At 40.9% G+C, this 22888-nt stretch overlaps 1 protein-coding gene across 1 annotated transcript in view; it reads left to right on the forward strand.

The window, feature by feature from the left end:
* Positions 1-22888, forward strand: part of LOC137272287 (laminin subunit gamma-1-like) — a 53898-nt gene that overhangs the window by 26477 nt on the left and 4533 nt on the right. Inside the window, exons 15-31 of the mRNA XM_067804649.1 lie at positions 971-1099; positions 2077-2200; positions 3247-3389; positions 4261-4501; positions 5639-5894; positions 6736-6858; positions 7998-8120; positions 8911-9121; positions 10028-10212; positions 10917-11079; positions 11775-11968; positions 13346-13445; positions 14362-14493; positions 16411-16443; positions 17414-17536; positions 19964-20097; positions 21509-22144. Of these exons, the coding sequence (XP_067660750.1) occupies positions 971-1099; positions 2077-2200; positions 3247-3389; positions 4261-4501; positions 5639-5894; positions 6736-6858; positions 7998-8120; positions 8911-9121; positions 10028-10212; positions 10917-11079; positions 11775-11968; positions 13346-13445; positions 14362-14493; positions 16411-16443; positions 17414-17536; positions 19964-20097; positions 21509-22144 (3050 nt within the window). The remainder of the gene's footprint in view (positions 1-970; positions 1100-2076; positions 2201-3246; positions 3390-4260; positions 4502-5638; positions 5895-6735; positions 6859-7997; positions 8121-8910; positions 9122-10027; positions 10213-10916; positions 11080-11774; positions 11969-13345; positions 13446-14361; positions 14494-16410; positions 16444-17413; positions 17537-19963; positions 20098-21508; positions 22145-22888) is intronic.

A 22888-nucleotide genomic window follows, 5' to 3' on the forward strand; every position in this document is an offset into this window, starting at 1 on the left:
TTGTTAAGAGGTAACTACAGCATGCTCAGGTAACAACATGCTCAATTACAACATTGTTAAGAGGTAACTACAGCATGCTCAGGTAACACCATTGTCAATTACAACATTGTAAAGAGGTAACTACAGCATGCTTAGGTAACACCCTTGTCAATTACAACATTGCTAAGAGGTAACTAAAACATGCTTAGGTAACACCATTGTCAATTACAACATTGTAAAGAGGTAACTACAGCATGCTTAGGTAACACCATTGTCAATTACGACGTTGCTAAGAGGTAACTAAAGCATGCTTAGGTAACACCCTTGTCAATTACAACATTGCTAAGAGGTAACTAAAGCATGCTTAGGTAACACCATTGTCAATTACAACATTGCTAAGAGGTAACTAAAGCATGCTTAGGTAACACCATTGTCAATTACAACATTGCTAAGAGGTAACTAAAACATGCTTAGGTAACACCATTGTCAATTACAACATTGCTAAGAGGTAACTACAGCATGCTTAGGTAACACCATTGTCAATTACAACATTGCTAAGAGGTAACTAAAGCATGCTTAGGTAACACCATTGTCAATTACAACATTGCTAAGAGGTAACTACAGCATGCTTTGGTAACACCGTTGTCAATTACAACATTGCTAAGAGGTAACTAAAGCATGCTTAGGTAACACCATTGTCAATTACGACATTGCTAAGAGGTAACTAAAGCATGCTCAGGTAACAACATGCTCAACAACAACATTGTTAAGAGGTAACTACAGCATGCAAAGGTAATAACTAACAAGAACATGGCATGCTCAGTTACAACATTGTTAACAGGTAACTATGGCATGCTCAGGTAATAACATAATCTGGTAACAACTTACTCGGATTGCGACAACATTATCAGGTGCTCAACCTGCTCAGAACAGAACTTCATCAGCTTTTAAGAACACCTGTCTCAGATTACACCATGCTCTATACTTACAGCCTGTAACTGCCACGATCTCGGTTCGGTCAAACTGTCATGTAACGGCACTGGTGACTGCACCTGCAAAGCTAACGTCACCGGTAGCAAGTGTGCTGCCTGTCTGCCTGACCACTACGGACTGGGCACAGGTGAGGAGGCGTTGATTATGTTGGAACATTATAATTAATAATGACCATTTATAAATGATTCCCCACACTAGTACATGCTCAAATCACTAAAGCAGTGTTAAGCGCCAGAAGGTCAACTATCATGTGACTTATCCCACCGGGTACCCATTTACTGCTGGGTGAACAAATCATTGTATGAGAGAGAGAGACTGTGTTGAGGTATGGCTAAGCGTGGTTGTTCTTCTGTGAGTGCATGTTATGTAGGTTTAATCATTTATATTGTGAGTTTAATCTGGAACGATATTTTTCAATTGATTTCAAACACTCATGTATCATTTGAATGTTGATGTTCATATAAAGACAGAAAAAGTAAACGCTGGGAAGACGTCTTTCTAGAGAAAAGTAAAACCTGTCCCTCCAAAACAAAAACCTCAAATGCGGTTATTGTGGGAAAACAAGAGATGACCTAATATATAGTGAGAAGCACACTTTAGGTTGATGTAAGTAGTTATTCTCGAACAATCTACCACATAACTAAACTCAAGGCTTGAATAAATAGAGTATTTCCTTTAATCTGCGTAAAAGTTTAATTCGAACCGGAAATGGGATCATATTCCTACCCTGTTTTTCTATAAACATATTCAAACATGCCGAGTAGACGTCTGGACTTATGCTTGACTATCATTTGGCTATTGCACATGAAAAGCTGACAAGTCTACAGTATGAGAACTGGGCGTATGACTAATGGGCAACAGCCGTTGTGAAAGTTAAACCATGTCAGGGCATGTTTGGTTTGGTTGAGTTTTATGATTGTGTTCTTTTGAAAAGATGTTTGTAAATGTTGTTTGTAATTTTAAGCCAGTAATGGCCCGATGTTTTGAAATGAATATGCATGGATTTCATCTGTTTGTATTCATGACATCATGTTATCATCAGATTATCATTGTTATCATTATGTTATTATCATTATTATGTATTACTGAAATCTGTACTTCCAGGGAACGGCTGTTCTCTGTGCAGCTGCAACATAACCTACTCGGTCAACAACTCCTGCAGCGACAACGGTCAATGTCCGTGCAAGCCAGGTGTTGGGGGTGTCCTGTGTGATATATGCCTTGACGGGTAGGTGCTTACCGTCAACTTTAAGCTGATAATGTAATGTACAATTCCCATATTTTTCACAACATGTCATCAACGACCATCCCAACCATGTATTGTTGACTGGACCCATGCAGATCACGGTTAGAACTGATCTTCAGTAACCCATGCTTGTCGTAAGAGGCGACTAACGGGATCGGGTGGTCAGTCTCGCTGACTTGGTTGTTGACACATGTCGTGGCATCCAAATAGATCGATGTTCATGCTGTTGATGGGGAATTGTCTGGTCCAGACTCGATTAATTACAGTTCCCCACCATTACAATAACGGGAATATGACTGAATGCGGCCTACGACTAAACTCACTCACTTGTGTATCGATGCTACTAAGTGAAGTTACAAGACGGCAGATGTTGTATCTATGGAAATATTCCACATGAAATTTTGGATAATTAAGAATGAAAGAATTATTATATTACGTCCGGAAACTTTAGAATTATTTACTCGTGAAAATAAAAATATTTATTTATATCAGAAAACTTCAGTATATGGACCCAAGACCTTATGCAGAATAAAGCTGAGTAATAGCACTGTATGAAAGAAGGCCTGTCCGACTGCCCAGACGGGCTAGATTTCTGACGGACAGTCCAAATCACAGCTAGCCGGCCCGATGGCCTGCTTTCAGATGTTCCACACATCTGAGTAAGCTCACCATATGTTGGTAGTAACCTATTCTTGTTATATGAGGCGACTAACGGCATCAGGTGGTCATTCTCACTGATTCCGACTCCATTATTTATAGGCTGCCGCCATATAGCTTTAATATTGCTGAGTTCAGCACTAACAAACAAAACAAATAGTGTGGAATCTGTTTCGACGAATACCATGATTGGACATTCTCTGGTAGTAACAGAATATATGTCAGTAATCTGAGGACTCTCGGTTGCAGTAGGACACATGCATTGGGGGACTTTAAAGCCGAAGAATGTATGACTATTTAATCTTTTCTGATCAGCTTCATGAAAATACAGATGATCTTGACATGAAAAAACATTAATATCTCTCATGTAGTTTCTACAATCTGACGACATCTGGCTGCATGCCGTGTGGATGTGACGCCAACGGCAGCATCAGCAACGTCTGCAACAAGGATAGTGGAGTCTGCACCTGTAAAGCCAACTCACAGGGAGATAAATGCACGCAGTGTAAAGAAGGTACCCATGAGTTCGTTTACCTTACCTTTTCTGACCAATTCACGATTCATCTGAAGGGCATTGAATTATCAGTCTCTTATCACCCTAAGCTGCATAAAATAGACGGCTGTCGGTCTCTTGTCAGATTAATCTCCATGAATTAGAAGATCATTCAGCCATCAGTCTCTTGCCAGTCGATTCCCCCATAAATTAGAACATCATTCTGCTATTGGTCTTTTGTCATTCTAGTCTTCATAGATTAGAAGATCATTCAGCTATAAGTTTCTTGTCTGCCTCATCTTTGCTGTTGGTCTCGTGTTAGCTTAATCTCAATAAAGTTGAAGATCATTCAGTTATCAGTATCAGTCTTTTGCCAACCAAATCTCAATAAATTTGAAGATCATTCAGCAATCAGTCCGTTGTCAGCCAAATCTCCATAAATATGTAAATAATTCAGGTATCAGTCGCTTTTCAGCCCAGGTCCCATAATTAGAAGATTATTCAATCATCAGTCTCTTGTCAGCCTAATGTCAGTAGATTGGAAGATCATTCAGCAATCAATCCTTTATCAACCTATTCCCCATTCATCTGAAGATCATTCAACCCCCATAAAGCGAACGCACTTGGAGAGAAATGCTTACATTTACATTCTTTTGCAGATCTTCCAGCTATCAACCATTATTCAGACAAGGATTTGAAGATCATTAAGCTTTCAATTCTTTATCTACTAATCCCCCACTAACTTGGAGATCATTCAGCTGACAATCCTTTATTAACGTATTCCCCATTCATTTGAAGATATTTCAGCTGACATTCCTTTTTCAACTTGTTCTCCATCATGATTTGAAGGTCATTCAGCTACCAATTTTGTTTCCAAAACTCTTGCTGCTAGGATACTACGGCTTGGGCAGCTGGTCAAATGATGGCTGTCTGAAGTGCCAGTGTTCCGGTCACTCAAGCAACTGCACCACGGCCACAGGATGGTACCTGACACAGACGGAGAGTCACTGGACACTGGAAACTGTAGCCTCAGCCACTGGTGAACGCTGGACTGGCCAGGATGACCAAGGAAATAACGTGACAGTTGACGACCCACTGCGACTTAATGAGTTGCCCTCGGACCCCTCGGCTCAGTAAGGAGAAAATACAACTGTTTATAGGAACCTGTGGCCGGGTTCACTAAACTTCTTAGAATTTTCATAAGCCTAAAGAAACTTCTAAAAGGTTTAGTGAATCCGGCCGTTGTGCCACACAGGTTTAGCAGTAAGGTTATTGTAACTGTGACTTTCATTTAACGTAGCATTTAACATAAGCTTACTCCACTATGAAGGACACACAGCCGTTTATAAAGTCAGGAACCTGTAAGCTATTGTTATTATTCTGACTTTTAACACGGGCTTACAGAATCTGTGGTGTATAACACAGGCTTACAGCAATTGTAGCATTTAACATTGACTTACCGCAATCATAGTAGGTTAAATCAGTTGTACCAATCAACATAAAGCTGAGGTAGTTGTAGGGATTACACATGCTTTATGACAACCGTACCATTTCTCATAGGCTTACAACAGTATGCATTCAGCATAAGATTACGTCAGTCATAACGTGTAACATAGACTTTCTGCAGTTGTAGCATTTAATATATGCACACGGATGTTGTAACATTTAACGCAGATACAAATTCAGTGATTTCACTTAATCAGCCACCACGATTTACACAAAATCGAATCGGACAACGGATGGACAAGATCACATATCTTGTATATCGCTCTGGCACGTATGACTGAGTACGTTAGATGGCTGACGATGTTTGCTGGCGATTAGTTTCCTGACCCTGAGGGTGTGAGTTCTAATTATGGATGGAACTCAACCAAATAGAATTAATTGTTCCGTAACTGTGAAAGTGTAATTCGTAATAGTTTGGTATTTGATGCATGTTTGTTTGGTCTTTAACGCCGCATTCGGCAATATTCAAGCTATTTGTATGTAAATAATCAAGTCTGGACCAGACATCCCAGTGATCAACAACAGAGCATTGATGTACGCAGCTGGGATGACATGTGTCAACCAGGTCAACGAGCTTGACCACCCGATCCTGTTAGTCGCCTATTGTGACAAGCATGGGTTGCTGAAGACCAGGGCCCAGATTTCCGAAGCTCTCTTAGAGCTAAGATAGTCGTAAGTTTATGTTAATGTATGGCACTTACGACTATCTTAGCGCTAAGAGAGTTTCGAAAATCAAGGCCCAGTTCTAATCCGGATGTTTTCAGATATGTGATGAGGCTGGTGAACAGCGGAAACAACATCAATCGTCGTCACATGTACTTTGTTGCTCCGGCCAAGTTCCTGGGTAACAAGAAGACCGCGTATGGGCTGCCTCTGACGATACAGATGCAGGTGAACGCAACAGAGGTTGTCCAGGACAAGTACGTGGAAGGAGACGTCATCCTTCACGGCATGGGGCTGCCATACACTATCACCACAAGCCTCCAACCGCCTGCAGATGTCCAGATCCGCACTTATGTGGTCAGTAATTGATGTAATTTAGGCTGAGTAGTAATTCTGCAATAGCAGAATGAATTAATGTGATATTTACAGAGCATAGATATTTAAACATCCATCGACCGACGAAGGAGCAAGGAAAAACTCAGAAACATTGTGTATACAATAAAGAAGTTGACATCTGTAATGCTTTGTCTTTCTATGGTTCAGAAAGTACACATCAAAGAATCCTTTAAAGAATAGCTATGCTAAGAAAAATGCGCTATGATGGTTTACCAAGTTGCTTCATCAAGGCTAGGCATCTTCATCATCTTGCATTTCAGCTGATACATATTCATCTATACCCCATAGGTCAAGTAGTGATAATAATCACTTTGATAAGTTGTATAGCAAGTTGTATGAGGGCTTTATATTCTTCATCTAGATGCATTATCTGAACACTGCAACAGATGTTTGTATTCAGTGTATGATACTGACCATCATCCAGTTCAATAAACTGAACTGTATTCTGAAACTACCCAGTTCAGTTAGTTCCGCTATGATTCTGACAATCGTCAAGCACAATAAGTTCCGCTATGGTTCTGACAATCGTCAAGCACAATAAGTTCCGCTATGGTTCTGACAATCGTCAAGCACAATAAGTTCCGGTATGATTCTGATTATTATCAAGCACAATAGGTTCAGTCATGATTCTGACAACTACCCAGCGCAGTAAATTCTAACTATTGTACTTATAAATATACTTATAATGATGACAAATACTCTAACAATTACTCACGACAAATACACCAGACATTAGATACTGACCAAACGTTTCTGTGAAGAATATCCCAATGAAACGTAATTGTATTGTTTGTGTCCCCAGATAAATATGCATGAGGGCAGCTGGATGGTCAACACGACAAATGGCCAGAATGCCACCTACGAACAGATGCTGCAGACACTCACGGCGTTGACGTCATTCTGGATCCGGGCCAAGTTTAGCAATGTAAGGAGGCAGACAGTGTTTATTCTATGCCCTTTTAGTCTGTAACAGGTTCTTTTTTACACAGAATAACTATGTTTCACTCAATTTGTTTTGCTGAGATCAGTCAAAGTCAAATCCCTGCAGTGGGGTAGCCTTGTGGTTAAAGTGTTTGCTCATTCTGCCGAAGACCAGGTTCAATTCTCCACATGGGTACATTGTGAAGCCTATTTCTGGTGTCACCCACTGTGATATTCCTGGAATATTGGTAAGGTGGCTTGAATGCATACTCACTCAGTCAAGGTCGTCAATTAGTTCGTCATATCTGTAGTTCGCTATTCACGAAAATCCATTGAAACAGTAAACCACACTATACAGTACAACACATTCCTACTCAGTTTATTCGTACATTCATTCATTCATATTACGTTCTTTTCACTACAATGTCAGTAATCTTACACAGGTCACTCGTCACAACGCACTCGTCATTGAATATATCGTATTTTAAAAGTCTCATGAGTATCAAAAGCTTCTGTCCACATTTCTGATGTGTGGGAGGCATATACACAGGCCTTTTGAGGGGATGCACTTGTCGTTTTCTATTAAATCGCCAAAGACCAAGTTGCTGTGACGGAAGTATTGTATTGTGAAAACACAAGGGCACGAAAACCTGCGATATCAACTAAATAAAGAAGTTATTCATCCAATAAATACAGAAAACACGTTTTGACACAGTGCTTCCAAGTCCTCTCTACAATGCTAAAGCTTAAATGAAGCAATTGATTTCATCAGGTGTAGAATCGTTTGTCTCCCGTGGACTCCACTTCGATGTATATGGGTTTGTCTGTTACTATCAAACTTCTATACTTTCAGAGACTTACTGCTAAAGCCAACATAAACTCTTATTATAAGAGGACATCACAAGGAGTTGCCAGGCGATGCTATGATTGTCCAATCTATCATCTTCTCTGATGGACATTTGCATCTATAACGATAAGAAACTGTGTCTTTCACTTTAGCATTTGCTAAGCGTGTCCCCGACTTCATTTCAGGTGATATGTATATACAAGCTCAAGCCCCTGGCCTGCCTCCCATCACACGCCATGATGTGGCTGAAATATGTGGAAACCAGCACACATTCAATTACGTATATTTGGTTTCAGGTGAGCAATGCTGCAACGGATCTCTTCCGTGTGGTGATGGAACACGCCACCAGCAACCAGTCAGCCAGCTCTGGGGTGCCGGCAACCAACGTGGAGCAGTGCTATTGTACAGAGCAGTATACAGTGAGTATACACTGGTGTTTGTATGTAACTGTGAATGTTTTCCCAAGAGTAAATTTACATAACCATGAGTGAGTGAGTTCAGGTTTAACGTAACATGGGCATGAGACCACACAGCGACGAGAGCAATTTTACACATAACACTATAAATACTAAGACTGGTGGTATTTGGGAATGTGGAAGGTAAGGCTTTGCGTAACGGTATTTAAGAGCATGAATGCAGAGGGCAGTGTAATGGTATTTAAGAGCATGAATGCTTAGACCAGTGTAATGATATTTAGGAGCGTGAATGCTGAAATCAGTGTGATGGTATTTAAGAGCATGAATGCTTAGACCAGTGGAATGATATTCAAGAGCGTGAATGCTGAAATGAGTGTGATGGCATTTAAGAGCATGAATGCTTAGACCAGTGGAATGATATTTAAAAGTGTGAGTGATGAAATCAGTGTGATGGTATTTAAGAGCCTGAATGCTTAGACCAGTGTAATGATATTTAGGAGAGTGAATGCTGAAATCAGTGTGATGGTATTTAAGAGCATGAATGCTGAGGTCAGTGTTATGATGTTTAAGAGCGTGAATGCTGAAATCAGCGCAGTGGAATGGTATTTAAGAGCGTGAATGCTGAGGTCCGTGTAATAGATTTAAGGGCGTGAATGCAAAGAATAAATTTAATCGTGTTACCAACGGCATAAGGTTTTTGTAAGCTGCTTGTATCTGTTCATTCATATGAATGATTGTTACGATTATTGGAAATGTAAGATCGAATGTTACACCAGCTTGTTCGTCCACCCAGGGCGCAGGCTGTGAGAAGTGTGCTGCGGGATATCGTCGTACAGTTGCCTTCAGCGGGCCTGCGGGACAATGCGAGAGCTGTCAATGTAACAACCATGCCATATCATGTGACCAAGAGTCTGGCGTCTGCACCTGCAAAGACAACACTACAGGGTCTCATTGCGAGACATGTCTGCCGGGTTTCTATGGAAACGCGCAAGCCGGGACGCCAGGTACCTGTAATTGAGCTGATTGGACACACGATGTAGAACAAAGATTGACCAATGCTTAGGTTCTAGGGCAGGTCCAAACTTTCCCACACGGTACGAAGCCTTCACATGGCAAACTTAAGTTTGACATCATACGCTGATAAGACTTTGGAAGTTGTCAAACTCGCGTTTTCACACGTCAAACGCATGTTGTCAAACACTGGTGTCATTTGAGCGTCATGTCTCTATCGGTGCGCTTGACCAGACGATAAAAACATCACATGACAATTTCATTGACATGCAATTGGTTCTTTCCGAACAACACGAGTTTGACACTTCATACATCAAACTCGAATTTTACATAACCGAAAGTTTGATTGAAATGTTTGTGAGAACAGATACAGGTCTTATTTCTCGACAACAATTTGACAACTCTGAAATCGGTGTTGATGGTGAGGCGTTGGAATGTCCACACTCTCAAACTCGAGTTTGACAACAGGTGTTATGAAACTTAAATTTCCCGTGTGAAGGCCACTTAAGATGAAGATGACGAGAGATTGAATAATAAAGTGCCAATAAACTGATACTGATATGATAAATATTGATCAAACAATAACATATGTTGTATCCATATGATTGCACATTTCTGTTGGTACAGTTTCTTTGAAAACGTAAAGGGTGCCTGTCATGAAATAGTCAGAAATAAGTCTTTGATTCAGTCCCATTTAATAGTGGGTGTTGACCAATAAGAATAGATCATTCTGTCGTTCATATGTCTGCAATAGAGCGGTGGGGTAGCACAGTGGGTAAAGCCGTAGGCCTGGGTTCAGTGGGCACAATCTGTGAAGCCCATTTCTGGTGTCCCCCGACATGATATTGCTAAAAGCTTTCTTCAGTACTTGATTGTATCGGTAAGGTCTGTGTTTGCAGGAGACTGTAAGCCATGTACGTGCCCTGGGAATGTAATTGCGAAGGACGTGAATGTTTTTGCCACGGAGTGTGTCCTCAACACCACCTCTGGTGGTCCGACTTGTACTAACTGCTCCATAGGCCATGAGGGGGAAATGTGTGAATCCTGCATCCAGACATACTACGGACAACCCGCAAACGCCACAGTTAGTATACCCCACACTGCATACATCGCTTTGATGTCTGGAGGCTCTGGAGCTATGATTGGTCATTATTTGATCACATGATTTACTGTAATAGGCTGAAGATGGATGGTAGGAGAAGTAGCCCTGCACTATCTTGACAAGCAACCGTACTTTATGCTTGTTCATTCTGAAGATCTGCAATCCATGTTTGTCGTAAGAGGCGACTAACAGGGTCAGGTGGTCAAGCTTTTTGACTTCAACAGGTTGACACACGTTATGGTTTTTGTTTTGTTTTTGTTTGTTTGTTTGTTGTTGTTTTTTTGTTTGTTTGGTTGGGTTTTTTTGCCGTTGTTTTTGGTGTTTTTCTTGTTTTTTTATTTTTGGGTTGTCCCCTCAGAAATGCCTAAGAACATGTCCAGTCCGACCCCATTGGAGACAAGGCACATTTAGTCTCAGTTTGTTTTGTCTTCTCAGACTAATTATTTGGTTAATTCTTCAAGACATGGCATGTTGGTTCACACCACATCACACTATCTGTATAACATTCAGCATGCCTGTTTCTGTTTAAAACCTGTTGTCAGTTTAAGGGATGTTCTTTATCACTACCATCATACCACCTGCACTTGAAAGGCAAGTTGGTCGACAGTAGTAAAGCATTGCGACACTATAAAAATAAAAAACCAAAAGCGAAACAGAATCATTATAAATGTCTCATTACATTGCAGTACAATGAAGGTAAATGTAGAAAATGTTTCTGCAACAACCGATCGGAGAATTGTGACAGGGTGACCGGCAGGTGCATCGGTTGCCGTGACAACACGACCGGGCAACAGTGTGATGAATGTGCCCCATCTTTCTTCGGTGACCCCTTAACGGCACCATGCACACGTGAGTACAAAGTGTGATTGAAGCCTTCTTTGTGACGCGGACTGCAATATTTAAGATGACACACAGTCAACTAACTTCTCCCAAGCTGTGTCAGTATGCCGCTATGACGAGCCTTGACAACTGACGTGGAACATTCTGATAGGCAATATTATATAATAATATGATATATATAATAGGCAAAATTCAATACGACCAAGTGATGACCAAGCATTAAGAAACCAAGAAAGGAATTTCAGATACTGTCACATTTTTGTACCACCCGGTTGTCTTATAACAGACCTTTTTAACACAAATTATATGTATCACGATATGTTTACGTGTATCATATTAATACATAACACACAATGTTTATCTGTGTCTTGCAAAGTTGATACATATCATGCAATGTTTGCTTTGAAAATTTAAAACATGTCATACAATTTGTAAAGTGTATACTATTATTCAGTGTTTGCGTGTGTCTTGTTAGGTTCATACAATATAAACAATATTTTCATTATCTTGTAAAAATAATGTGTACTATACAATGTTTACATGTACTTCTTGTAACATATTAACAATTGGAATATTGCTAACTTCGGTGTAAAACCCACCTCACTCACTTAAAAAGTCAAGATACATTATGGATAGTTGCAAGCCTGAAGAAAGCTAACCTGTTTTGTCCAGGTAGTGGCCATAACGATGTATCCATGTTGCAGTATGCTCATGTACAGCGTCTGTGGGTGCTACTGGCGAGTGTGACAACAAAAGTGGACGATGTACCTGCAAGCCCAACGTTGAAGGATTCCAGTGCGACAAGTGTGTAGTGAACGCCTACAACCACTCCAGCGGACTAGGGTGCACTATGTGCAACTGTCACAGAGAGGGCGCCACAAATCAGCAGTGTAATATAGTAAGTACACTAACCAGCAAAACAGACCCTAAACATTTACTCCATTCCTGACTGTTGCTGGGCAACCCAAATGCACACTGAGTGAAAGCACATTCACTTGTTCTGATAAACTCAAACAGGTGAGTGAGACAATGATGGTGCTACTCACCTGTCAGCTACTGTAAATGTTACTTGCAAGACAGGCTTCCGAAGGAATACTGTTCTTGAGGCTCCATGAAGGTTATTCTTGAAACTTAGATGTCGTTCATAATTTATGGCTAGGGGATGATGATGATTTTTGTGGGGAAACAGGTACAATGTGAATGTCACTTTTATGTAAAGTGAGACACCCCCTGCATGTCATGTACAAAATCAGTCATACACACCCTTCCTGTAATACTAAGTGTACGTTTTTGATATTTTATGTACAAAATTGATGTCCCTACTACCTCCCAAGAACAAAATGGGCGCCCCCTTTTAAATCATCACCACCATAGCGCCGTGGTATAGATTCTTAAACCATTGCCTGTCTGTATACCGAAACGATTCATGCACAAACTGGCTAGAACATACACCAACATGTCATGTATATAATATAGTCTTACTCCCTACCAACTGAGTACAATGTGTGAAGTCGTGATATTGGAATATTGCTTAATGTGGCAGAAAACTAAACTCACTCACTCACTCACTGAGTAAACTGCCAGACAAAAATCAGTTTAACCTAACTTACAAGATGGAATTAGAGTTGAGTTGAACTGAAGTTTTACATCAGATCGGCATTATTTCAGTCATGCAGCTTACACAAGTATAAAATTCAGTTTAGTGGCATTTTCTAAGTTGGGAAGAACGATATTGACAAACCTTTCTGGATAACAAATTCCTCTGCGACATTTTGATGCAGATTCTTGATTCCTGCTTGACAACGGTACAAAATCTCTTTCGAAATGTCGCGCTTACGAAAGAAAAGAAGTAAACGTAAAGAGGCCTGACTTGCACATGATTGTTGCTAAAAAGGTTTGGGAGGCCCTCGATACTACCTAAATGTAACCCTCTGCAACCTGTTGGGCTTGCACGAAGAAATTGGCTTGCTCCACGCCTAATAAAGTTTGTCAGTATGGTGTAAAGCATTCACAAGATATTGTTAGTTTTTTTTGTAATCAGGGTACTTTTGGAAAACTGTTGCTTGTATTGTTTATACAAGTGAGGTGGTGAGTGAGTGTAGTGGTACGTTCACTCCTCAAATTCAATATTCCAGCTATATGGTCACATTTTGTAAACTTGGGGGTGTTCGAAAATAACCCCACCCACCTAAACACCCCATTGATACTGATATTTTTGATTGACTGATCCGCATATGCAAGTAATGTCATACATGTCAATATGTGTTGTTTGCAGACATCAGGAGTGTGTCCATGCCGCTCCAATGTTAATGGCCAAAAATGTAACTCCTGTGTCGACACTTTCTGGAACATCAACATCAACTCAGGGTGTGACTGTGAGTGTGTGAAAATCAGTTAGATTGAACTTAAAATGTGAAGGCCAGACATGCATAACTCCATATCTCATGCGCATTATGAATGTAGACAATCCACTTGCACACAACAGTATTAACCTACAACCATTGCAAATCCCTCTGATCACTATCTTTGATTTCGGCTACAATCGCCATCCGCTTGCACAAAGCTAAGATCATTGTAAGCTCCAGTCGAAACTAGTAATAGTAATCTTAAATGGCTAATATGGTTGTAGACTAAATGGTGTTCAGGCAGACAGAAGATGAGTTTCCTCCACCCTTCGTACCTCCACCTCTGAAGAGCTCCATCTTAGCTATGATCAGGATCTTAAATCCATGCCATCTTACAATCATTTAAGGATAGGTTTTGTACAAGTTGAGTAGGGCACTTGTATGGTGATTGTAAAGGTGATTGTAGGGGCCTAAGACTGGTTGTAACTACGACAAGTGCAAGAAGGCCAATATTCAATATTGCAGTTTGAAATTTTACATGTACCAAGGAACTTTGTTGTTCATTGATTCGCAATAATTTGTGTAAATGTATAACTTACGAATGACAGCAGGGGATTATTTCATACTTGGGACCCTACATCAATTATTAGTAGATATGTTGAACTGTCAACTTTGGTAATCGTTAATTCTTGAAAGGTTTAGTCTTGTGCAAAGGTATACCTTATGAATGAAACTAGGGGTATAGTTCCGTACTTTGGCTACAGTGTTGACTAGCGAGGAATGTGTTGAAGAAGAAGCTTAGTATTTTTTAAATCCCTGGAAATTTAATTAGTCCTTGTGTAAAGGTATCACTTATGGATTACAACAGGGGACTAGTTCTGTACTTGCACCATGATGTTCACTAGTGGAGGATGTAGATGACCATGTACCCCTTTCTCTTCCCCAGCCTGTGACTGCGATGTGCAGGGGATGTTGCCCCAGTCAAACGGCAAGTGCGACCTGGTTTCTGGACAGTGCACATGCAAAAATGCTGCCTTCACCGGACGGAAGTGTAATGGCTGTTCCCCAGTGTTTTTCGGTATGGGCATGAACTGTCCCTTCAGGATAGAATCATATTTAGTGCTGTGTGTGAAAATACAGAAATGCAGTCATGTTTATGTGAAATCTTTCATTAGCATGCATAATACCGGGTGTGGGTCGTGAAAACAAGGAAAGGTTATTTACACTGATATCTAAGCGTACACAGTACTCTATGAACACAGATGAATACATTGATATTTTGCATATGAATTTTTTTCTTTGATCATACTCTTTGTGGGTAAGCCAAAATATGGGCATGTTATTTACGGAGACATCTAGTATAAGTAACTGTCTATGTTGGAGCACACAAACACAGGCAAGTTGTTTACATGTGTGAAATATATCAATTTATGACATGTTAAGGCACCTCATTTACATGTGACATCTTAGCATTACACATCACACATAACAACATGAGCACTTCATGTACACGTGACATTACGCTCTGGGGAGGCACATATTAACATAAGCACTTCATGTACACGTGGCATCGTAGGATGCATTACACTCTGGGAAGACACATAACAACATAAGCACTTCATGTACACGTGGCATCGTATGATGCATTACACTCTGGGAAGACACATAACAACATAAGCACTTCATGTACACGTGGCATCGTAGGATGCATTACACTCTGGGAAGACACATAACAACATAAGCACTTCATGTACACGCGGCATCGTAGGATGCATTACACTCTGGGGAGGCACATAACAACATAAGTACTTCATGTACACGTGGCATCGTAGGATGCATTACACTCTGGGAAGACACATAACAACATAAGCACTTCATGTACACGTGGCATCGTAGGATGCATTACACTCTGGGAAGACACATAACAACATAAGCACTTCATGTACACGCGGCATCGTAGGATGCATTACGCTCTGGGAAGACACATAACAACATAAGCACTTCATGTACACGCGGCATCGTAGGATGCATTACACTCTGGGGAGGCACATAACAACATAAGCCCTTCGTATACACGTGGCATCGTAGGATGCATTACACTCTGGGAAGACACATAACAACATAAGCACTTCATGTACACGTGGCATCGTAGGATGCATTACACTCTGGGAAGACACATAACAACATAAGCACTTCATGTACACGCGGCATCGTAGGATGCATTACACTCTGGGGAGGCACATAACAACATAAGCCCTTCGTATACACGTGGCATCGTAGGATGCATTACACTCTGGGAAGACACATAACAACATAAGCACTTCATGTACACGTGGCATCGTAGGATGCATTACACTCTGGGAAGACACATAACAACATAAGCACTTCATGTACACGTGGCATCGTAGGATGCATTACACTCTGGGGAGACACATAACAACATAAGCACTTCATGTACACGCGGCATCGTAGGATGCATTACACTCTGGGGAGGCACATAACAACATAAGTACTTCATGTACACGTGGCATCGTAGGATGCATTACACTCTGGGAAGACACATAACAACAAAAGCACTTCATGTACACGTGGCATCTTAGCATGAGTAACACTCAGTGTTCAAGGCACAAAGAAATAGGCACTTTGTGCCAATCACTGGATTATCTGGTTCAGTCTCAATTATTTACAGACTGCAATGATATAGCTGTAACATTAATCAACAAACATTACTCTTGAGTCACATGAGCTTTCTTATAGTTTGTGACAAAAAACACACCTGTGATTTTAGCCATACAGTTGATGAAATTGCAATGAATAGAAACCGAATGTTTTCCTCATTTAAAAATTCCAATTCCTTCACTACAATCTGAAAACATTTCAAGTCGAGCAGTTATTATATTATTTTATAATGTTCATAAATTAAATAAAATGTATGAATTTTTTAATGGAAACAATAAACTTTACTTATTACTCAACATAAGCATTTTGTTTACAGGGAACTATGAATACATCAACCTGTTTTCCCTGGGTAAGTCTTTAGTGTTGTTAAAGAATGCTCTGAATTAGCTCTGAAGTGAGTAGGGGCTGTGAAGTAGCCTAGTGGTTAAAGCATCCGCTTGTCACGCTGAAGACCTGGTGTTCAATTCCCCTCATAGGTACAATGTTTGAAGCCTATTCCTGCTGACAAAGCCGTGGTATTGCTGGAATATTGCTAAAAACGTCATAGCGTGACATAAGTGAGTGACATGAGTTTCTGCTTTCAAGAGTATTGAATGGGAGGAAAGCCCGAAAAAGTGCTGGTCTTAGATTTAGGGCATCTTCAGGGAACACAACTCTGTTCAGCAAATTACAGAGCTGAGACAGATCCCATTTGCAGTAATCAACAGTCATTGTTATGACAGTCTTAACGTATCTGTAATATACTACTAGTTATGGAAATAATAAAAGTTGCTGGTGCCCATGGTTTGGTGCAGATCAGGAGAGTGCCCGGGTTCTCCACCAGGAGCACACCAGGTCTGACACTCTGAGTAATGCAGAATGCTGCAGTTGGAGAGTCTACATATTCTCCAGAAAGATCTCGGTGTGTTAGACTAAGCACCGTTTGCAGGGAAATTCCATTCGCTGTCTGGGCTGCGTGTCGAGAAGGCAATGGCCTTGAGCTGATGATGAGCCTCACCAGCCAGACTGTGACAGGATCACACGAACCCACTCTGCTGCATGCTGAACCCACTCTGCTGCATGCTACGTTTTCTGCAAAATATCATAATAAAGGACTATTCAACTGTGATCTAGTAACCCAAAGAAATTGGACAATTTCAGGGTGAGACTGACACACTTCCTCAGAAATACAGCTGATAAAGCAATAAGATTCTGAACCAAATTATTTCAGTTTCATAAAATGAAAATTCATTATGTAAATTAATTTCAGTCAATATCATCATCTGTAGTCATAATAACAAGTACAGAAATTGAATCCATGATATATTTTAACTGTTTAGGTTCATTTCCCAACTGCGGTCTGTGTGGCGAATGCTTTGACGGATGGGCAAAGAAAATAGAAGCTATGGGAACAGAGGTGTATAAACAGTTCAACGACACTGATCTGCTGTGGCAAAACTACAGTAAGCAGAATACTCTTACCTTCTTGTGAAATGCTTTAATTTCATTGGTCAGTGGCGCAGGAACAAGTTTCCGTGTTACCCATGCCAACTGTGACAACTGGAAAAAATATTACCTGCTGCCATGATAACTCCCAAACTCTCTGTCGAGAAGCTACATTGATAACAATCGTATGACGTCATGATATGACACACGCAGTTCACGGTGCTCGAAAACCGTTCAGTTAGCTGTTTTTTGACTTCACTATGTACTCATTTATTTTACCGACTTTCACTGCTTTATTTAAACTATTTTGCACTCAACCTAAACATAATTAACCCAATTTTACAGCGGCTTTACCGTGTTTCACAGATTGTAAAAATACATTCGAGAGGCTGGCGCCATTTTTTACGTGATAAAGTGGGTATCGATCTTCAAAATACCGTACCAAGGGTAAAAGGATATTTTTGCATTTAACATGGCAAAAAGATAAATATGTTGTATGCTTCTCTCGACTGTAATACAGTCTCACGTTTGCCTCTGAAGCAGTGTTATCCAAGCCAGTAACATTTTAATGTTTTATCCCGATAGTGATCCCGGTGCAGCAGGCCATTTCTTCCCTGGTCTAACCTTTCCTCGGGGAGAATCTGGCCTAGGCCTGACTTTTCACGGGGAAGATTTGATAATTTGTTAGATAGATATTGGGTTGGGTATTTGTTGTGTTGATGTATGAAAAAGTATGGGCTTGGCTAAAGTCTTCACTTGTTTCGTTGTTCTGTTTTCTAGAGGAGAGATATTGGCCTAACTAAGCCACTTCTTCCCCACCCACAGCTCTTATATCAAAAGGGGAGATTCTGTTTTAGGCTGTTACTCTGTATCCCACAAATTTACACAACTGCAAATAGGATATGTCGAAATAACTCACTTCGGCCTAACTGCGCATCCAGTGGGATGCATAAGAAGTTATCCCGAGAGGAAGGTTTGCTCGTAAAATCAGGCAAAACTTAGAAAAGATACAAATAGCTGCTGAAAACAATAGATCAGACTACAGATTAAAAATGATACCCTTTATAAAACAATATCATCGCACATTAATTTGCATAAAGCCATGGTCTGTTCCAAATAAGTCGCTTTGGACTTTGAAAACTTCCGCATTGCTCATTTCTGCACTAATCTCTCGTCCGCAAATTCCTTTTTTCACGTTTCCTGTCTCCCTACCACTGGAACTGTACTTAGGCCAAATTTAGTTTAACAGATATTTCACACTTTCACATATCAACTACATGAATTGTAGAGATAAACGTGAAAAAAGTTGTTTGGGTTTTTCTGTCTGTAATTTAGCTAGGCCACTTCTTCCCCACCCTTGTTTTAATATCAAAAGGGGGAGATTCTGGCCTAGCTGGGCCACTTCTTCCCCACCCTTGTTTTAATATCAAAAGGGGGAGATTCTGGCCTAGCTGGGCCACTTCTTCCCCACCCTTGTTTTAATATCAAAAGGGGGAGATTCTGGCCTAGCTGGGCCACTTCTTCCCCACCCTTGTTTTAATATCAAAAGGGGGAGATTCTGGCCTAGCTGGGCCACTTCTTCCCCACCCTTGTTTTAATATCAAAAGGGGGGGATTCTGGCCTAGCTGGGCTACTTCTTCCCCACCCTTGTTTTAATATCAAAAGGGGGAGATTCTGGCCTAGCTGGGCTACTTCTTCCCAACTCTTGTTCTTATATGCAGGAGTTGAATTATCTATTTATTGTTAAGAATACTGTCATTAAACTGATTTTACTAGCGCTTCAGTTACATGAGCGGCTTAGGCGGCCGACTTTGTGTGCTGGCGAGTAGGTGCCCAACTCTGAGGGTGGGAGTTCGAATCTTGGATGGGACTCAACCAAAAAAGTACTAGAATTTGCACTTTACTAAGAAAGTGTAATTCCAGATATGACATATGTTACATTTAACCACTTTATAAATTGCATTTGTGTAATCATAGCTTTCGGCCTTTTCAGCCTTGCCAACATTTACACTTATCAATGGGGTACACAAAATACGTAGGTTGGGGTTGGTTTCCCCGAGGAAAGTTTTTCCTAGCCCAAACTTTCCGCGGGGAAGGTTTGGCCTGATACTTTGGGTTAGAAATTGACTCAAACATCTTATGCTAGTTTATATAAGATCACTGATAAACATGTGGACTGGCTCAGTTATCATGGATGTTGATTATGATATCAATTACTGTTTTTTCTGATCCAGAATTATTTTTATAAGTATCATGAACGATGCGGTTTTCTCAGCTTGGGCAAATTGACAGGTATGATGAAATCTCGAGGTTTCCCTATGCATAGCGTAACTTCACATGAATCATACTGATGTACAAATATCTCAAGCTGTATTCAGATTATATGTGTTTTGCCTACATGATGTGCATACATGAGACAATGATGTGCCGGGTGTTTTGTACAGACAGATGGCAGGTATCTCATGCCGCCCCGAAACTCCTCAGCATGCGGTCTAACATCAGCCTGGCACAGGGATCCATACAACGAGCTGGGAACTTCACAAAGCTCTTGTCTGGACTTCAGGCTGACCTTCAGAAGGTATGACATGATTGCAAGTTCTGTTTGCATGCTTAAGACCGAGTAGCTTTTAGATTACGTTGAGAAATCCAAGGTTAAGACAGTCAAGTGTGAAATCTATTCCGACAGTTTAGAAATGGACAAAATTTGGTGTATGACAGAACAAGGATGACAGCTTTGTGCACATTACTGATGTGTATCCATCTCCCTGTGCCTTGATCTGTATCTAGCTTCCACCCTCCCGCCATCTTGATTCAGTGTCAAAGTCACTTTGCATTCAAGATGCCTTCAGACACACTGTGATAAGTGGTGCACCGATCGATCAAATGATCGGTTTATTGATCGTTCGACAAACTTTGATTGATGAACAAGGTTGGAAACGGACAGGTTTATTGATATTTGTCACATCTGCTCTTAGGTGTACAGCCGTGTATTCTGATTTCTGCATTCGACACGTAGATCTTGATCATTTCTCATTTATCACACACACAAATAATTGACGTACGTATCGTTTAACTGTAAAAATAGTGGTCTAAAGTCATACTTAATTCATCAGTAATGCTAAATTATCTTCCATCCAACACAGCGTCAGGTCTCCAAGCTCTTGACCAGAGAATAATTCAGGCCTTCGGGCATCGATGTAGGCAATTTCTGTGTAATTCGGACTGCTAATTCGGACTTTCTAGTCGGTCCCAGCCAGTCCGAATTAGACAGAGTGCACTGTATCTGCCTTTCACCTTCCAGCCATCTCCTAGTGTCGTAGCGACCCTTAATCCTGCCACATCCACCCCAACTCGACTATCCCACTATCACAAAACAACTTACCACAAACCAGCATTACAAGCCAGATTCATCACAGAACAGGTCACCACTTGCATATTTACCATCTCTGATCCCTAGCCATATAATTCTGAAATTGTGAAAAGATACTATTTATTGTTTCTTTGGGGTTGTTGTATAGCGATATCATAGGGCCAGGCTGAACGATCTCCCATACTTTAACACAGGCCTGTAACAAGTTTAGCATTAAGATCACATTAAGTTCCTTATGGCAATACATCCAGTGATAAAGGTGTTGGCATCTACACCAAGTATTGCATCAACAGCAATAAAGAAGTCAGTCCAGTTGTGTTCCTCTTCAGGTAAGACCCGTGAAGATCCAGGTTAGAATTGGTCTTCCGCTACACACACCTGTCATTAGAGAGACTAACGGGTTCAGATAATCAGACTCGCTGAGTTTGTTGACAGGTGTCATTGCATCCCATTTGCGTAGATCAATGCTCTTGGTGTCGATCACTGGTTTATCTGGCCCAGACTTCGTTATTAACAGACCACCACCAAATAGCTGGAATATTGCTGAGTGCGGGGTTAAACAACATCAACAACAACACAACAGTCGACAGGTAATCACTGTTACAGTCTTCTTCCACAGGTTTCTGATAGGGTCAGCACTCTCAGCGCCGACTTGGACAGCCTCCAACTTCAGTACAATGCAGCAAACACTACCTACTACTCTCTCCTCACCTTCGTCGGAACTGTGGACATTGACAACGTCACAAGCGTGTCTGAACAGTCACTTGAGGCAGACGTCAGAAATTTGTCAGCGCTCATCGAAAGTCAGAACACCGATGGTAACGCCACCTGGCAGGAGATACTAAAACTATCCATCCTCGTGGGGAACACTGGGGACCAATCACGGCAACTGCAGCAGCGTGTTGACATCGCCATGAGGGACTTAGCTGCAGCCATGCAAACTTTCAACCTGCTGATCACGATTTATAATTCAAGTTTCTTGTTCGGCTACAACACGAATGAAAATGCATTGACTTCTGCGAAAAGCGTGGTTGCAAAGGCAGAAAGTGATTACAGCAGACTGACAGAGATCCTTAACAGTATTTCAGCTCAGAACATAACATCTAGCGCTATAATTGACAGTCTTAGTGCACAGTCCACCACACACAGAGACAATATGGCTGCAGTTAGTATAGCCAGCAGTGATACCAAGACCTTGGCGACACAGGTCCTGCAAGAGGCCAGGGACACACTGGCCATTGTCAATGACTTTTTGGTGAGTTCACTTACAAAACTTAAGTAGTGTAAATACATTCCTTGGTATAATGCACTCATGTTCTTTGAAAAATTGCATGGTTATCATGGAAACATGTTTCTTGATACTTTCAAGTCTGGAGACTCCGGGCTGTCCAACAAGATAAATAAATAAATATATGTTGCTGTAAATTCACCCTGCCATTTGGGAAACGCCAAATGTAAGATGTTATATTTAGGATTACACTTCCTCAGTACAAATTCTAGTACTTTCGAGATCTGAATCAACGCCTTCAGTATCAGGCACTTGGTTGGCATTAGAGAAAGTCAGCCATCTAACCCTCTCAGCCACTGCACATGTTGCTGCACCTCTGATAGAACTATCTCCTTTCTTGTACTTAGCTGGCTGGAGATTATTTCTGGTATATATAGGATTACTTTGGGTTTCGGATTAGAACAGATACCTAGTTCTTCCAAATGCTGATAACATGTGGACTGAATGGTCACAATGTATGGCCTGGCTCTCAGTGTATTTCTGACCACCTCTATGGTGTAGTGGGTAGAGTGTCTGTCTGGAGTGAGGTTCAGTCCCGGCTTCGTCTTTAAAATACGTTACTTGTTGGAGCTCGGCATTAATGGGTACAACAAAAACTGGTTGGCTCAGAGTCAGTATAATGAGTCTGAGTGAGGTAGTCATGCTAACTGCAGCCTGGTATCTCAGTGAGATAACAGTATAAAACCAGCTTAAGTGTGGAGCAGTGCAAGC

This window comes from Haliotis asinina, chromosome 2 (assembly GCF_037392515.1).
Source record: "Haliotis asinina isolate JCU_RB_2024 chromosome 2, JCU_Hal_asi_v2, whole genome shotgun sequence".
Taxonomy (NCBI): Eukaryota; Metazoa; Mollusca; class Gastropoda; order Lepetellida; family Haliotidae; genus Haliotis; species Haliotis asinina.